The sequence below is a fragment of the Phacochoerus africanus genome, chromosome 8 (genome assembly GCF_016906955.1).
Source record: "Phacochoerus africanus isolate WHEZ1 chromosome 8, ROS_Pafr_v1, whole genome shotgun sequence".
NCBI lineage: Eukaryota > Metazoa > Chordata > Mammalia > Artiodactyla > Suidae > Phacochoerus > Phacochoerus africanus.
This window is the reverse complement of record NC_062551.1, coordinates 129,388,381-129,402,968: the sequence shown is the minus strand read 5'-3', so window position 1 is coordinate 129,402,968 and position 14,588 is coordinate 129,388,381. Positions and strand designations below refer to the sequence as shown.

At 36.0% G+C, this 14,588-nt stretch overlaps 1 protein-coding gene across 5 annotated transcripts in view; it reads right to left on the bottom strand.

The window, feature by feature from the left end:
• Positions 1–14,588, bottom strand: part of TTLL7 (tubulin tyrosine ligase like 7) — a 156,144-nt gene that overhangs the window by 73,853 nt on the left and 67,703 nt on the right. For all 5 annotated transcript variants that reach the window (XM_047794247.1, XM_047794249.1, XM_047794246.1 and 2 more), the window contains 3 exons: positions 12,779–12,943; positions 7,823–7,981; positions 2,420–2,514 (listed from right to left, as the gene is read on the bottom strand). In XM_047794247.1, coding sequence (XP_047650203.1) covers positions 2,420–2,514; positions 7,823–7,981; positions 12,779–12,943 — 419 coding nt within the window. The remainder of the gene's footprint in view (positions 1–2,419; positions 2,515–7,822; positions 7,982–12,778; positions 12,944–14,588) is intronic.

Genomic DNA, 14,588 nt, shown 5'->3' with positions numbered 1-14,588 from the left:
GAGAGAGAACAAAATGAACTCTGGGGTATTCATAAGTACCCGACATTGTACTAATTGCACTAATTGTACTAATGCCGTACTTATGAATAAAGCATTATATTACATAAAGCATTGTATTATGATTTATGTAAGTAAAGCATTGCATTATGAATTGTGTAGAATGCTAAAGTATATACTCCTTGACTTCAAGGATCTTAAATCAAATTGAAAAGAAAAATCTATCATGATCCAGTCGAAGAGCACAGAACATAAGAAAGTAAACAAAGTGATAAGCCATGTACTTGCAGACTAGAATTCCTCTTGCTGCTCAAAGAAAGACAAATTGGAATAAAAGGAAGCTGTCCCAATAAAAGACGGGGACTTGAGTCACAGACAGTAAGGAAAGGAATTCAGGGTGGGGAACAGAATAAAATAGTGGGAATGGGCAACATAAGGGCGTGGGGGATAATGAGGTCATCAGCTTAACTGATGAAACAGTTTGGGTTGGAGAGAAATAGGTAATAACATGAAAAAGTTGATGTTAAGTTACATTACAAAAGGAGCTCAGACCAGGTGCTGCAAAAAGAAATCCATTTTGGTCCTTAAGCAGAGAGGTAACACAATAAAAAAAAGATCATACCAATAGTCTGATCAACATGAATGTAAACAGGGAATTTCTGGAACTATGGAACAATTTACTCTATCCAAAATTAAAGCAATTCATAGGAAAGTTAATTCAATAATATTTAATAAATTGTCAAGAATTTCCCTAGGGTTATCACTTCCTCTTGTGTGTTACTATGACATGTCTATTCCACCCCAATCCACAGTGAAATACAAGGATAACACAAGTATGCCCATGGAGGGCTCCATCTCCTTGGAGAGAAAAGACACATTCACAACATAAGTTTCACTAGCATGCTCTAGACGTTAAAATTGTGCTACATTATCTTAGTGTAAAAACACTAAGGAAAACAAGGAAGATGAATTTCAACTCTCCCTTCATTTTAGGTCTAGAAATTTCTCACTTAAATCATACATATCTCACTTTTCAGAAGATCAAAAACACCCACAGATAATGTCCTGAATTAATACCATTGTTGGCAAAGTACAAAGACATGAAAAAGAGTAAAACTTCCACAACAATAGTAAACACAACAAAAGTATAGGCATACTGCTTAAATAATCGAAAATGCTTGATACACCTGTGTAAACTAAACAAAATTTCCCTTTTTACAACTTTCCTTTCTATTCCTTGCTTTCAGGATAACCAAAATATCAGTAGAATTGAGGCAAATCAAATGCTTTGATCATACAAAAGAAGTGGTCAAATGAAATTTTCTAAACAAGTTTATATGTGAATCTCTTTTAAAATAATGTTTTCCATATAAATCCACCTCTCACTCAAGCATCTGCCAAATGCTTGGAAACATTTCGAATGAGTAAATTGCTTGGAAGCATCCCACAACTCTTTCAGAGTTCTTGAAATGACAATTAGGATCAACTGAAATCATAAAATTGCTGAGCTTAAATGACCTCAGACTTGCTTTAATCCAATACCATAAGTGCTATCTGAACACTTAAAATGACAGAAAGCTCATTACTTCAGAAAGCAGTTCAATTAAACTTCTAACACATTTTTTTCATAATGAACCAAAAGCTTTCCCATGTGATGACACTTCAAATATTTGACATCCATGATCATGTACACTGCAACCAGCCTAATAACATTCCATTCATCCAGCAAGGCCACTTCTAGGCATATATCCAAAGAAGCTGAAATTAGGATTCAAAGAGATACCTGCATTCCCATGGTAACTGCATCATTATTCACAACAGCTAAAACATGGAGGCAACCTAAATGTTCATCAATGGATGAATGAATTTTTTAAACATGATATATATATATATAGATATATACACAATGGAATATTATTCAGCCTTAAAAAAAGAAGGCAAAAAAATAAAAAATAAATAAAAATAAAAAGAAGGAACTCCTGCCCATGCTTTTCCATGGGAAGGTTAACTTTAACTGCTTCTCTTTTATGTTTACCCAGGCAGCATGATACAGTGGGAAGACCTCTGGATAGAAAGGTAGAAAATGCATGTTTAAATATTTGTTACTTCCTGAATGACATCTGTACTTTAATTTCATCTTGTGAGGTGAGGAAAACAATCTAGAGGGTGTCCTAAGGTATTCTCTAATTCCACCTCATACTCTATATTAAATAATTACACCAACAATGCAACCTAAACATATTTACTGTAGCTTCAAATCATATGCGGAGAAGGAGAGTTCAGAAGGAGGGGGAAAGATATTTAAAAAGAAGAGAAAAAAATAGGTTTGAAGAATGGAATCAAAGAATACAAAATTTACAAGCCAATTGTTCTATGCCAAATATGCTGAAAAAAATTCTAAAAGATGGAGGAAACACTTTACCTTATATTTAGCAGTTTCAGCGCATTTAGCAGCACTCCCTTTTTTACATCATAGTCTATTTTCTGGTCAGTTCCAAAGCTTGGGGCTCGATTGATCTAAAATTTACAAAGAAAACAATGAGTAACCAGATGTTGGTAGGTCAATCAATACTCAGTACAAATTTGTTAATCTAATGTAGGATCCCCAACCAATAGAAGGACTCCACAATAAATCTCAAAGCTCTATATGGTAGATGTCCCAGTCACTATTGCCACACCTCCCTTCCCCATCACCTAAGTCACAGAGTTACAAGAAATTGACTGTCATCACTAACCCCATCCTCCTGCTGCTGAAGCTCAGGATTTTCACTCTGCATATCTACCCTCTCCTTCCCCTCCATTCTCTTCAGTCTATTACTCCCGTGCACTCTAAGTTTTAACTTGAGGAAGTTTGAAGTGACTCCCCCTTATAAAAAGGTTGGAGGACCAGTAATAATAAGAATAAAAATGTAATAGAAAATAATATGTGTGTTACCTATATACAGTCATAATTATACACATGTATGTACCTTGCATATTAAAATATCAGTGCCCTATCTTCACTGCTTTCAGATCTTCTAGATGAATTTGTCTATTGCTGTCTAAAAAATAAATTTTATTTCTATCTACCTGGATCAAACAACAGCTCATCAATTTTCATTATATTTCATTTCATTAAAATTACTCAGAGGATTCCATTAAAGGTAGCTGCAGACTAACCACTATTTTATAACTGTTTAAGAACTCACAGGAGTTAAAGAGCCTTTTGTGATGGTTCCACTTTCCCAGATCATTTCCAGGATTTCACTAAGATGAAAAATAAGAAGTAACTACATACGCCCTGAAATCTAGTATACAAGATACTGCCACTTTAAGAGCTAGAGTTTTTTTGTTTTTGTTTTTATCTTTGTAATTGTTGGGTTTTGTTACCATTTTTGTTGTTGATATGAAAATGTAATTGTACTAGCAGATGTTTTAGAATATTACTTACTCTGAGAATTCAACTGGTGAGAATACTGCTGAGTTCAAAACTACAGCTGAGCTTCATGACCAACTAACCCCACAGGCAATCTCAACAAACATGCTGGAAACCAGTCTTAGAAGAGCGTTATCTTATGCAAATCCATCACAAGAGACAAGATAACTGACAGCACACATTTTACAACTGATAGCTGAAGGAAATGGCACATTATACTTAAGAAAGCAGCCAGGAATACAAATGCCTCTAGTTAGAAACGTGGCACAGGATCACTGCAGAAAAAGTAAACAGAAGCCAAACAACAGAAAGATCACCTGCAATCCCACTACCTAGGAAATTATTAGCCATCTGATAAATGGTGTTCCAGATATTTCTTCTAATTATATATTTATAATATTCATTTTATCTTCCAAATACAACTCTAAATTAAGTGTACTATTTTATAATCCAAGTTTTTCTCCTAACAATGAATCGGGAAAATCTTTCAAGCCATCATTTGATGGTACTGCTTTTATAGACACAGTGCCAAACTGTATTTTTTTAAATAGAGATATGCCTTATTATAACATGCCTTTGCTGATTTCTGATTTAGAAGGTGATGAACATGCTGCCCTCCGTGTGATGTGGTCTCTAGGGGAAGGGAGTAGTAATTGCAAGACCATCCATTTATTTCAGGTAAATTTGAGAAAGGAAGTTTATTAATCTGCTACTTCCAAGTTCCAAGTACTTCTGCTTACAAGTGCAGAGAAGGCACTAAAAAAAAAAAAAAATGCAAAGAAGGGGTAAAGTAATATATTTTATATGAAAAAAAAGTTTCAACCATTCGATACTGATTTAGATCTCTGGAATTTATCAAAGAGAGTTTTGCTGCTACATGTAACAGAATTATTAACAAACAAACAAAAAAAGACATTTAGGAACTGGCAATTAAGTGATTCACTGAAATGTTATCTACCTTTATGGAAGTCCTTAGTGTTTCATTCCAAAATTGTAGTCTGGAATTCTGCTAGGCATCTCTCTCCTCCAGGATGGTAGTGAGGCATTGGTATAACGCAATCTCAGACCCTCTCCCTCTTTTTTTTTTTTTTGGCTGCACCTGAGGCACGTGGAAGCTCCTGGACCAGGGATTGAACCCAAGCCACCAAAGCAGTAACCAGAGCCACAGCAGTGATAATGCCAGATCCCTAACCCACTGAGCCAAAGAGGCACTCCTAGACCCTCTCTTATCTATTTCAGATTCTTCACTCTACTATCATATAAAAGAAAGTGGTCTATGAAGAAATTTACCTACACATTAAATAAACTAATACATAGATAGAAAAAATTAATTCAATTAACATTTTGAATTATTTTAACTTTTATGAGAAAGGTAAAGAAAATATTTTTAAAAGAACCACATATGGGAGGGAGTTCCCATTAGCTCAGTGGGTTAAAGAGCCCAACACAGTGTCCATGAGAATGCAGATTTGATCCCTAGCCTCACTCAGTGGGTTAAGAATCCAGCGTTGCCCCAAGCTGCGGTATAAATCGCAGATGTAGCTCGGATCCGGTGTTGATGTGGCTGTGGCGTAGGCCTCAGCTGAAGCTCCGATTCTACCCCTCGCCTGGGAACTTCTATATGCTGCAGGTGTGGCCATAAAAATAAAAAAGAAAAAGAATCACAAATGGCTGGCAGAAGAAATACTGAAAACTAGGCTTCCAATCCAGCCAAATTCTACTCTGTAATGTGAATGGCTTCTTTGGTTCTTCCTATGCCAATTGTAAAACAGATAAAACTCACAGGTATTAGAGTCTTAAAGGTCAGCAGCTTGTAAATGCATGCAAAAAGGAAAATTATTAGAAAGCAAATTAAATTAATAAATACTATTTATTAACCATCCAAATCAGAGTTATCTATCAAAATAAGCACAATCATTTTACACACATAAAGAAGTTTACGTAGTAGATTCTGTGCTCCTAAATTAGTGTTGCTCCCTCTGGCTAGTACTTTCCCTCAACCTGAACCCTAACCTTCCCAGTCCCCAGCCCCTACTCCACTCTCTACAGCCTTAAATACTCTGCTGAGGTGTTCCCTCTCGCAAAAATTTTAACTCTCAAATACACACATGTACAGAGAGATTAATCACTCTGTTCTGGCTCCCTGTTCTCTACTTATACCTGTAACTATTAGTATAAAACACATATCTGATTCCCCACTGGACCAGAATAAGTATTCTGTCTTATTTTCCTTCTATCTCCACCACCTGGCCCAATGACTTGTTGAAATTAACTCAAAGACACAAAGTATTAGCAATATATTCACTTTCCACTCAATTTCCAAGTTTTTCCCTAAAAAAAAAGAAAAGAAAAGAAAAGAAAGTTTTCCATGATTGAAAATGTGTGCAGTTTACCACTATGAATCACTGCCTGCAATTATTCCAGAAGGTGCCTTACATTCTAGAGGCACTCTCTACCTTATTCCACTTGATGGCGCCAAAAGGTTTTCAGCAGTGTATATTAGGACTACTATGATTGTAACTGGGAGAAAATACAATGAAACAAGACCTAAGTAAGATTCTTTTAACCATTTGGCAATAGTAAATGTTCATTAACCACAGCTGCTGGTTATTGCAGAGTTTTTTAAATGGTTACAATTGATCTGAAAATGATGAAAGAATGAAGATGAAAATAAATGTTATTTAGCTCTTGGTATTGTGGAGTTTTTAGTGGTTCTTATTGATCTAGAAATGATGGAGAGAATAAAGTACAAAGAAACATGAATGCAAACAATGGTATTTTAAGCCTTTAAAAAAGACAGAAATCAACCGTTCAGTCAATTCTAATCCACCAAGCTAATGGAAAGCTCCAATTAGGCAAATGTCTTTTTTAAAACAGATAAATTAAAAATCTATAAAATCATTATCCCTTGCTATCCTTTCAGATTTACTTCATGCACGTGCCTTCACTTCTCTTGCATCTCACCAGGGATAAAAGACAAGTAGCAGAGGAAGAAAAAACAAAAAATACAGGTAAAGGAAAGTAAGAATAGGAAAAAAATAAAACTAAAGAAAATGTTAAGAATTAGTAAGGTGAAGGACCCAGAGTCAAGCACTTTCATTTCCAAGGAATGGAGGAAGCAAAGTGATAAGCAAAATTCTTCACATTTATCTTATTTCTAGGACCCAGGCAAGAGAAAAATTTGAACACCTGACGGGACTATATTTGACTGGAAATGGAGTACACGTGATTTGCTCCAAGTCAACATACACACACATGAAACCAGTAGCCCTCAAATTAGAAACATCTATTTCCTAAAAACACATTTTGAATGTCTTGATCTCACCTACCATTCATTCAATTTGCTTTTGCAAACCTTGACTTTACAGATGTACTTTTCGACTTCCACATCATTAACAAAAAAAGAGAATCCACTTAAAAGGTGGTTGTTGATGCTATTGTCTATGGTAATATGTTCCTTAAAATGTAACTAATCTGGTAAACATTAAATATTCAGACAGGTATTCTTTTCCTTACAAAGTTTGATAAATAGTATTTTGTGGCCATGTGGTCTACGATGGATGGGGGTACTGTAAGACCCCATGACTTCTAGCTTTCTTCTGTATATAATTATAACCATGACCGAAATGTACTAAAGTCTTTTTTTCTTTCTTGACCGTGCCTGCAACATGTGGAAGTTCCCCGGCCAGGGATCAAAGCCAAGCCATGGCAGTGACCCAAGCCACTGCAGTGACAATGCTAGATTCTTAACCCACTGTGCCACAAGGGAACTCTGGTGCAAAAATCTGAAACAGAGATTATTTTTATTTCTCCTTTAAATTATTCCATATCTTCCAAATGTTATCTGACCTTTTATAATCTAAGAAAAATAATGACAACTCTGACCATACCAGGGTCTGGCAGCAAACCCAAAGGCATAGTTGATAGGCTAGACAAGAGGGGAGCCCCAAGCATATAATACAGCCTTGAAGAGAATGCAGGCCACCTGGGGTTTTAGGTATTAAGTACTAATTAATGAGCCAGTTGGAGCCTCTCTCCTTTCAGACACACTGCAACCAGGCAGGCTACAGTCTTGCAGCCCAGATACCCAAAGAGAGGAAAGACAACACGCAGAAATCATAAAGCGGTAAAGCTGTGAGGCTGAGAAAGTAAACAACAAATCTGTAAAAGCAGATCCATGCTATATGTAAACTTCCTGACCTAGAAATACACCCAATACAATTTGGGAAAAGTAAGATCAAACACACATTGATCCACTTTTGTAACTGTTGTGTTCCCTGAATTTTCCTTCTCTTCCTCCCACATACGCCATTTAAGGAAACAATGGGCCAAGTACAACATTTCAAAAGCATTTGTTATAATATACAAGAACAGTGATCATTTCTCTTTCTTCTTAAAGAAATCCCTTACCTCCAAAAGCCATGGCTTTAGTTTTCTATCCAACAAAATATCAAACCCCAGCACTTCGAAGCAGACACTTTCACTTCCCGGAGGCTGACCAGGTCTGCACATTCGATATGCATGCAGGACGTGAGGTTCTGCTACAATCAGGGTCTTTACCACCAATTCCTATAAAGATTGTGATTAAAAAAAAAAAAAGATGAAAAGACTTATTTCATTGTATCTGGCTTGCATACATGGAAGCAAGGCCTGAATTTACAAGCTAACATCCTGGCCAGGTTCAGAAAGCTCTGTGGCACCTCACTTCTGCTGCAGCTCTGACTTCATTGTATCCAACTCTTCCTGCCCACTGCCTTCCAGCCAGGCTTGCTTTCTTGAGGCCTCTGGTACTAGCCGTTCCCTCTTCCTGGGACACCCTCCCCCAAGATTCCCATGCCCGGCTCCTTGATATTCAGGGTCCTTCCCTGACCCCTGAGTCAAGAGCAGGCACCCATGCCTCTTTCCTTCCTCCATCACTACACAGCACAGAACCAGCTGGCCTTTTTCTCTTTTTGTTAAAATAGCATCTTTGTCTGCATTATTTATAATCCCATTCCCAGTGCTTACGATAGTGCCTGGCATTTGGTAAATGCTCACAAAATAAGTAAAAGTTTATAAATTGGCTTCTATTTGCTGAATAAGAAAGGGTAGGATCCTATGCTCGCCTTTTCAGAAACCACATAGAAGGGGAAGAGATGGGAGGGAAGAAAATTACAAGGAGAGTAAACTACTTCACAAACAATATTACAAAACCTCCCACTTAGACAAAGGCTGAAAGCCCAGGAAGACAGAATGTAGGAGAGTTAGATTTCTCTGTGCAGTGATAATTTTGTAGCTCATAAGACTTCTCTGACATGAGAGTACTGACAATTAACAAACTAGCTATCAACATTTGTTGTGAGGACACATAATACTACTAGGGTGAGTTACTAACGCTAATAAAAGAAAAGGGTTTACTGAAGTTTGAGAACAAGCTATGAATTGTGGAAAAGCTGTCTCACTGGTTTTAGTTGAGAATACATTATCTTTTTAACACCTTCTCTACAGGTGTAGGCAGTAGAGCATGGCAGTTAAGAATCTGGCTCCAAAGTCAGAATTTCTGGGTTCATTCTAGGCTTTCCTATTGGCTCAATGTGCAACCTCAGTCCTGTGGCTTAAACTTTATGATTTTCATTTCTCCCAAATGTAAACTGGCAATAGTAACAATACCTGCCCTGAAAGACTGATGGAAGGACAAAATGAGACTCCAGGAAAAATGCTTAGCATGATGCCTAGAACAGAGTAAACCTTCAAGAAGGGTTAGCAATTTAGCTGCTATTGTTATAGTTAGTCCATCATTCTAGAAATCTACCTCACATGGCAGATCAGACTCAAACATCACCCTGCCTGGAGGGAGCTGCATTTATCATATGAGAGGAAAACAGAGAAGACAGAAGTTAACCTCCCTGTTACTCAGAATTCTAATCCAGACCATATTTGGGGACACCAGAGATGCCATGAGAGGCTGTTCTTAGGAATTTTATTCAAAAAAACAAATTCATGGTAGCATCAAAGTATATGGAGATAAAATAGAAATGCCATGTTATTACTGAAACCACTTGAATGGGAAAAAGTAGTTAAAGCCTTGGCTAAAAAGTGTCTATATGAAAAAAAGACAGGCTGAGGTGGGGGGAGAGAAAATATTTAGACCGAATTGCAAATCTGCAATTTTTCTACATAAAAACAACAACTTTAGGAGTGTAAGGGCAAGACTGCAGGTTTATGTGAAATCAGAAATGGTATAACCAAATGCAAATGCCACCAATCAAATCAAATTCCACTAATGCTTTTGAGAATTTCCAACATTTCTTTGAAAGGTGATTCGTAGAGTTGCACCTAAAGTGTACAAAAAGTATTCTATAAGGAAGATTTTATGAGTTACTAAAGTTATGTTTAACCACTATGGCCTGACTTTCTATTGATTTCTTATTCATTGTTGACCACCAAAAAAAGTACATATATCTTTTCTTCATGGAGGGTATTGACAAATGTTAATTTTCATATATAGACAGCTACTTTTTAGAGAAATGACCATCAGTAAAGTAGTCATTGAAAAAAGTTCTATTAAATTCATGACACCTGTAAACTATTAAGATAAAAATTTACTGCACAATTGCCCTCTCCACCTCCTCTTACCATTCTCTTTTGATATTATCCCAGTGAGTCACGTTGAAAAGATATGTATAAGTACGTGCATTCTTAATAAAGAAGGGAAATTTTTTAAAAGTTACATAAATGCACAGAGTTTGACAAGATAATTGTAAGAATTAGTAGATGGTTAATTCTTAGAAAAGTTAACCATCTACTAATTTTTAACTAATTGGTTATTTATAGATTATTGATATACATTATAACTAATGTAGTCAAGAATGAAGCAAAATTTACCCATTTATAGAAAAGATCATGAAATGTGTGTCAGAACTTAATAGGCCCACATTTGAATGTTCAGGTCATATCTGAAAATGATATTTTAGGCTCTAATTTCCATACCTTCTTATTAGTATCATCTTAGTTGTATACCTTCTCCTAATTCAATTATGTAAGGAAAGTATCACTTAAAACCGACGTCTATAAAGTTAATGATACTCATTTTTCTCTCTGTACATTCCTCACCAAGGCAACCCAACAGCTTCCACCTTTTCACAACGACTTCTCCAAAGAATCCAACCCATATGGAAGTGAAAATTTTGGTAGAGAAAAAAGAATACCAGAGGGCATCCAAAACTTTCTTGGTACCAATGAGCTAGTCATCAAACAATCTATTCATTAAATCTTCCAGGCATCACCAAGTAGGGTTTTCCATCAACGAACTACCACCCCCAAACTGCCAATTTCACCACTTTGATGCTTCTGATAGTAAATTCTCATTAGTAGAATATTTTTGGAATTAAAAAAAAACTGGCTTATAAATAAATAAACAGATTGTTGGAATCAAATTTCTTGTCCAGATGTTTTCAGTCCTTCAGGAATATACAGTAGGAGGTTAATAAATTGGTGAGAATCCGACCAAATCCAAATGGACAAACTTTAAAATCCATTGAAGTGCCTATATTTTTAAAATTTTTGAATTTGTTGCCAACATTTATAAATCAGTAAATGTATGGCATCTATTGAAAAATTAGAAGAATAAGGCGGACTGGGCCCAAAATACCACAAGGCACCAATAGGCTGGTGCTGAGTGGTGTCCATCTCCTTTAGACCTCTTATGCTCATCAAAGCACCACCATTCCCAGCACACCCTATTTTCTTCTATCCAGACTACTTCACTCCTTTTCACTTGTCTGACACCTAAGGACCTTTGGGTGTACATTCTGTGACACAGAAAATAAGATTTAAAAAAAAAAATCAACCAACAAAAAAATCAGAAAAAGAATAAACACAATGATGCTGACTTTCTCTTTGATTTTATCAAGAGAACCGAGTTCAACCAACAATGAACTGTTTCATGTCTATTTTCCATGATACATTTATTTAAATACATATTATTTGTCCCAGAAGGAAAGCTGAATCAAATTGTAAAGACTAATCATGCTATTAAGTCTTTTCAACAGACACACTCCTCCAACTCTGAATACCATTTTGATATTTCTGCTAGGATTAATAAAGGGTCTGTTTCACCAAGGTCATCTTCTCATGCATGTTCCCTTTTCTCTCTTTACCCTTACCATTTGGAACTGCATCCACCACCATGGCTTTAGTTATCAATTGCATCCATCTATACACTTTTAATTGTCTGCTTGACTTTGCTACCTGAGACAGCATTTCAAGTTCAACCCATCTAAAACAGAACTCATCATAGCCTCATGGACTTTTAAAAACTTAGCGCAGGTGTCAATGCCTCCAGGTAGTCCTCCCTCCCAACCCATGCACCAGAGCTCCTCTATGTGGGCTTCCACTACATCTCCACAGAATCCAGTGTAGGCCTCTATTTTTCTACTTGCTACGTTGCATTTCATTAACAATTTATGTGCACATTTTTCCTACCAAACTCAAGTTTTTTGAAGCCTAAAGCTGTATCTTAGGAGTCTTCAAATTATCATCCAGAGATGGGCTTATAGTATGGGTTCAATAAATATTCACTGAGTAAATGAATAAATGAATGAATGAACTAATAAATAAATGAATAGAACTCTTTCCCCTCATCTCAAAAACTAAGCTCTACATCTTCTTCTCAAAATAAATTCCTTCTTACACTATTTCAGATAATGCCACACTCATTTTCCCTATATTACTCCTTAAAACTGCAGCAGAATCTCTGAATACTTCTTCCTCTCTCCCCAAGCTCCCCACCCCACCTGACACCAACCCTTCCAAACATTCACATAATCCCACTGTCTACCTCACTGTCATCTCTTTTACTGTGGCTCAACTCAGGCCATTCTTTTCACTTAAACTACTCCCAAGTACCATCCTCTACCTACTCTTGGTCTTCCCTCTAACCCATTCTACACCCATTTTCAGATTTATCTTCTACATTCATGGTCTCTGGCCTTATAACTTTCCTCCTTAAAAATGAATCCTTACTGCCTACCAAGTTAAATCTTGATTTTCAGACCTAAAACTTGGCCTCCAAATATCTTTTCAGCCCCAAGTCCTCAGGAATCTCCCACAAATACACTATGTGCCAACCTGGGTCACTTTTAACTATTCTCATGCCTCCGTGCTTTTACTTAACACTTTTGCCTCCATTTAGAATTCCCTCTTTCCCATCCCAAGCAGTAAAAATACTGCTTATCTATCAAGGGCCATGACAAATTCCACTTTCTTCATAAAAACACACACATTATCTGCCGTCTAATGTAATTTGTTTTTTATTTAAAATGGTTGATGATCCTTTAAATTAATATCAGGGAAGGCAGTTAAAATTGTGGAATGGTATAGTCTTACTGAAATATCACTCCAAAACTTAGCAACATCATGCTGATTTGCTTGTAGGAATTCTGTAAACCATTTGATGGAACGTTTGCTGCCTTTGTTTTCAGTTTCATCCCTTTCGAAATGCTCGTTGTGCTTGTTCACAGAGTAGTTTGTCAGATGCATGTATAACTGGGTCTGTAACAAGTAAGAACCAAAGTCATTATCACCTATGAGACTCTAGAACCATGTGGCTTCACAGAAAAGAAAGCATCCAAAGATGAAAGACAATTTTAAAGTTTAAAGTATCAGACTGATAACTTCATGATTATATCATTTTCATATAAAATTGAATGGCACATTTTCCTTAAAAGGATTGTGAATGTGAATGTAGCCATATACAAAGTATACAAAGTATATTATTCAAAATATATCTACCATGGAAAGTATTAAAATAATAAGGATATATACAACAATGAAAAATATGAAACTATATATTGCTAAGCAAGGATAATAATAAGGATATGTGAAACTATATATTGCTAAGCAAAATAATAAGGATATATTAGAAAATGACCAATGTGAAACTCTATATTGCTAAGCAAGAAGAATTCTCTAAGTTTGAAGTCTGTTTTTCTTAGTTCGTTTGTTTTTGTTTTTCTAAAATTTTCACCCTGATTTGTTTTGGGAGATGAATTTTCTGAAAGAACATTCTGTGTCTTTTTCAAAGAAAGCTAAAAAATGAAAGCTCAAGATAGTAGTAGAAATCAAGAGGGCAGCGACCAAACACAAGCTCTTCCCTCCCACGCTATAACTGGTTAATGAGACACGGTGCACTTCCAGTCAGCAGACTGAAGCAGTGCACAAAGCTGGACAGACGCCTAAATGATTAACAGTAAATTTATAGTCTCTTTATAGTCTTCTGTTTGTTGATAATGTTATCCTCAAATAGACTTGAGAAAGAATCCAACATTTAAAACTTCTCATAGGAAAGTTTGCAGCTGGTAGATGCAAACTCTTACATTCAGAACGGATAAGCAATGAGGTCCTACTGTACAGTACAGGGAACTATATCCAATCTCTGGGAATAGAACATGATGGAAGAGAGTATAAGAAAAAGAATGTGTGTGTATGTGTGTGTGTATATATATATATACATATATGTAGGACTGGGTCACTTTGTACAGCAGAAATTGGCACAACACTATAAATCAAACACATTTTTTTAAAAAATGTATGCTCATAAAAATCTTCTGATGATTGTCAAGTAATAGACATCTAATGGCACCTTATATGTCTATCATAAATATTCGTGAGGTCTATAAATCCTATCTCCATGATCCTACTCCCAAAGATTACTCAGATAGCAATGTTGCATCACAGTGAATATATACTTCAGGCACATGATTAGTATTTGATTTGTTAATAACCAATGATATTTCTATCATATTTCATTTTTACTGTAGTTACTTAGGTCTATAGCACTAAAACCTTTGAAGCAAACATCCAGAACTGATCATATGAGTTACATATTGTTTACTAGCTCATATGCCCACCAATTATTAGGAATTTCTTTTTCATTCACTGAGCAATATTTAAGGAGCACCCACTACTGGCAGGAATTTGTGCTGGGCACTGTGGATGCAAAGATTAACAGGAGAGACACAGTAGCTACCTTCATGAAAAGTAGTGAAAGCTTTAAGTGATGCTTAAAAGAAAGTGCATAAACCTCCCACTTGTCTAATTTTAAGTGCTTGATTTAAAGAAAAAAGAAATCAATCAAACTACAATATTTCCTAGTTTCCAAAATAGAAATCATTTTTGTTTGGAAAGTAATATTTTG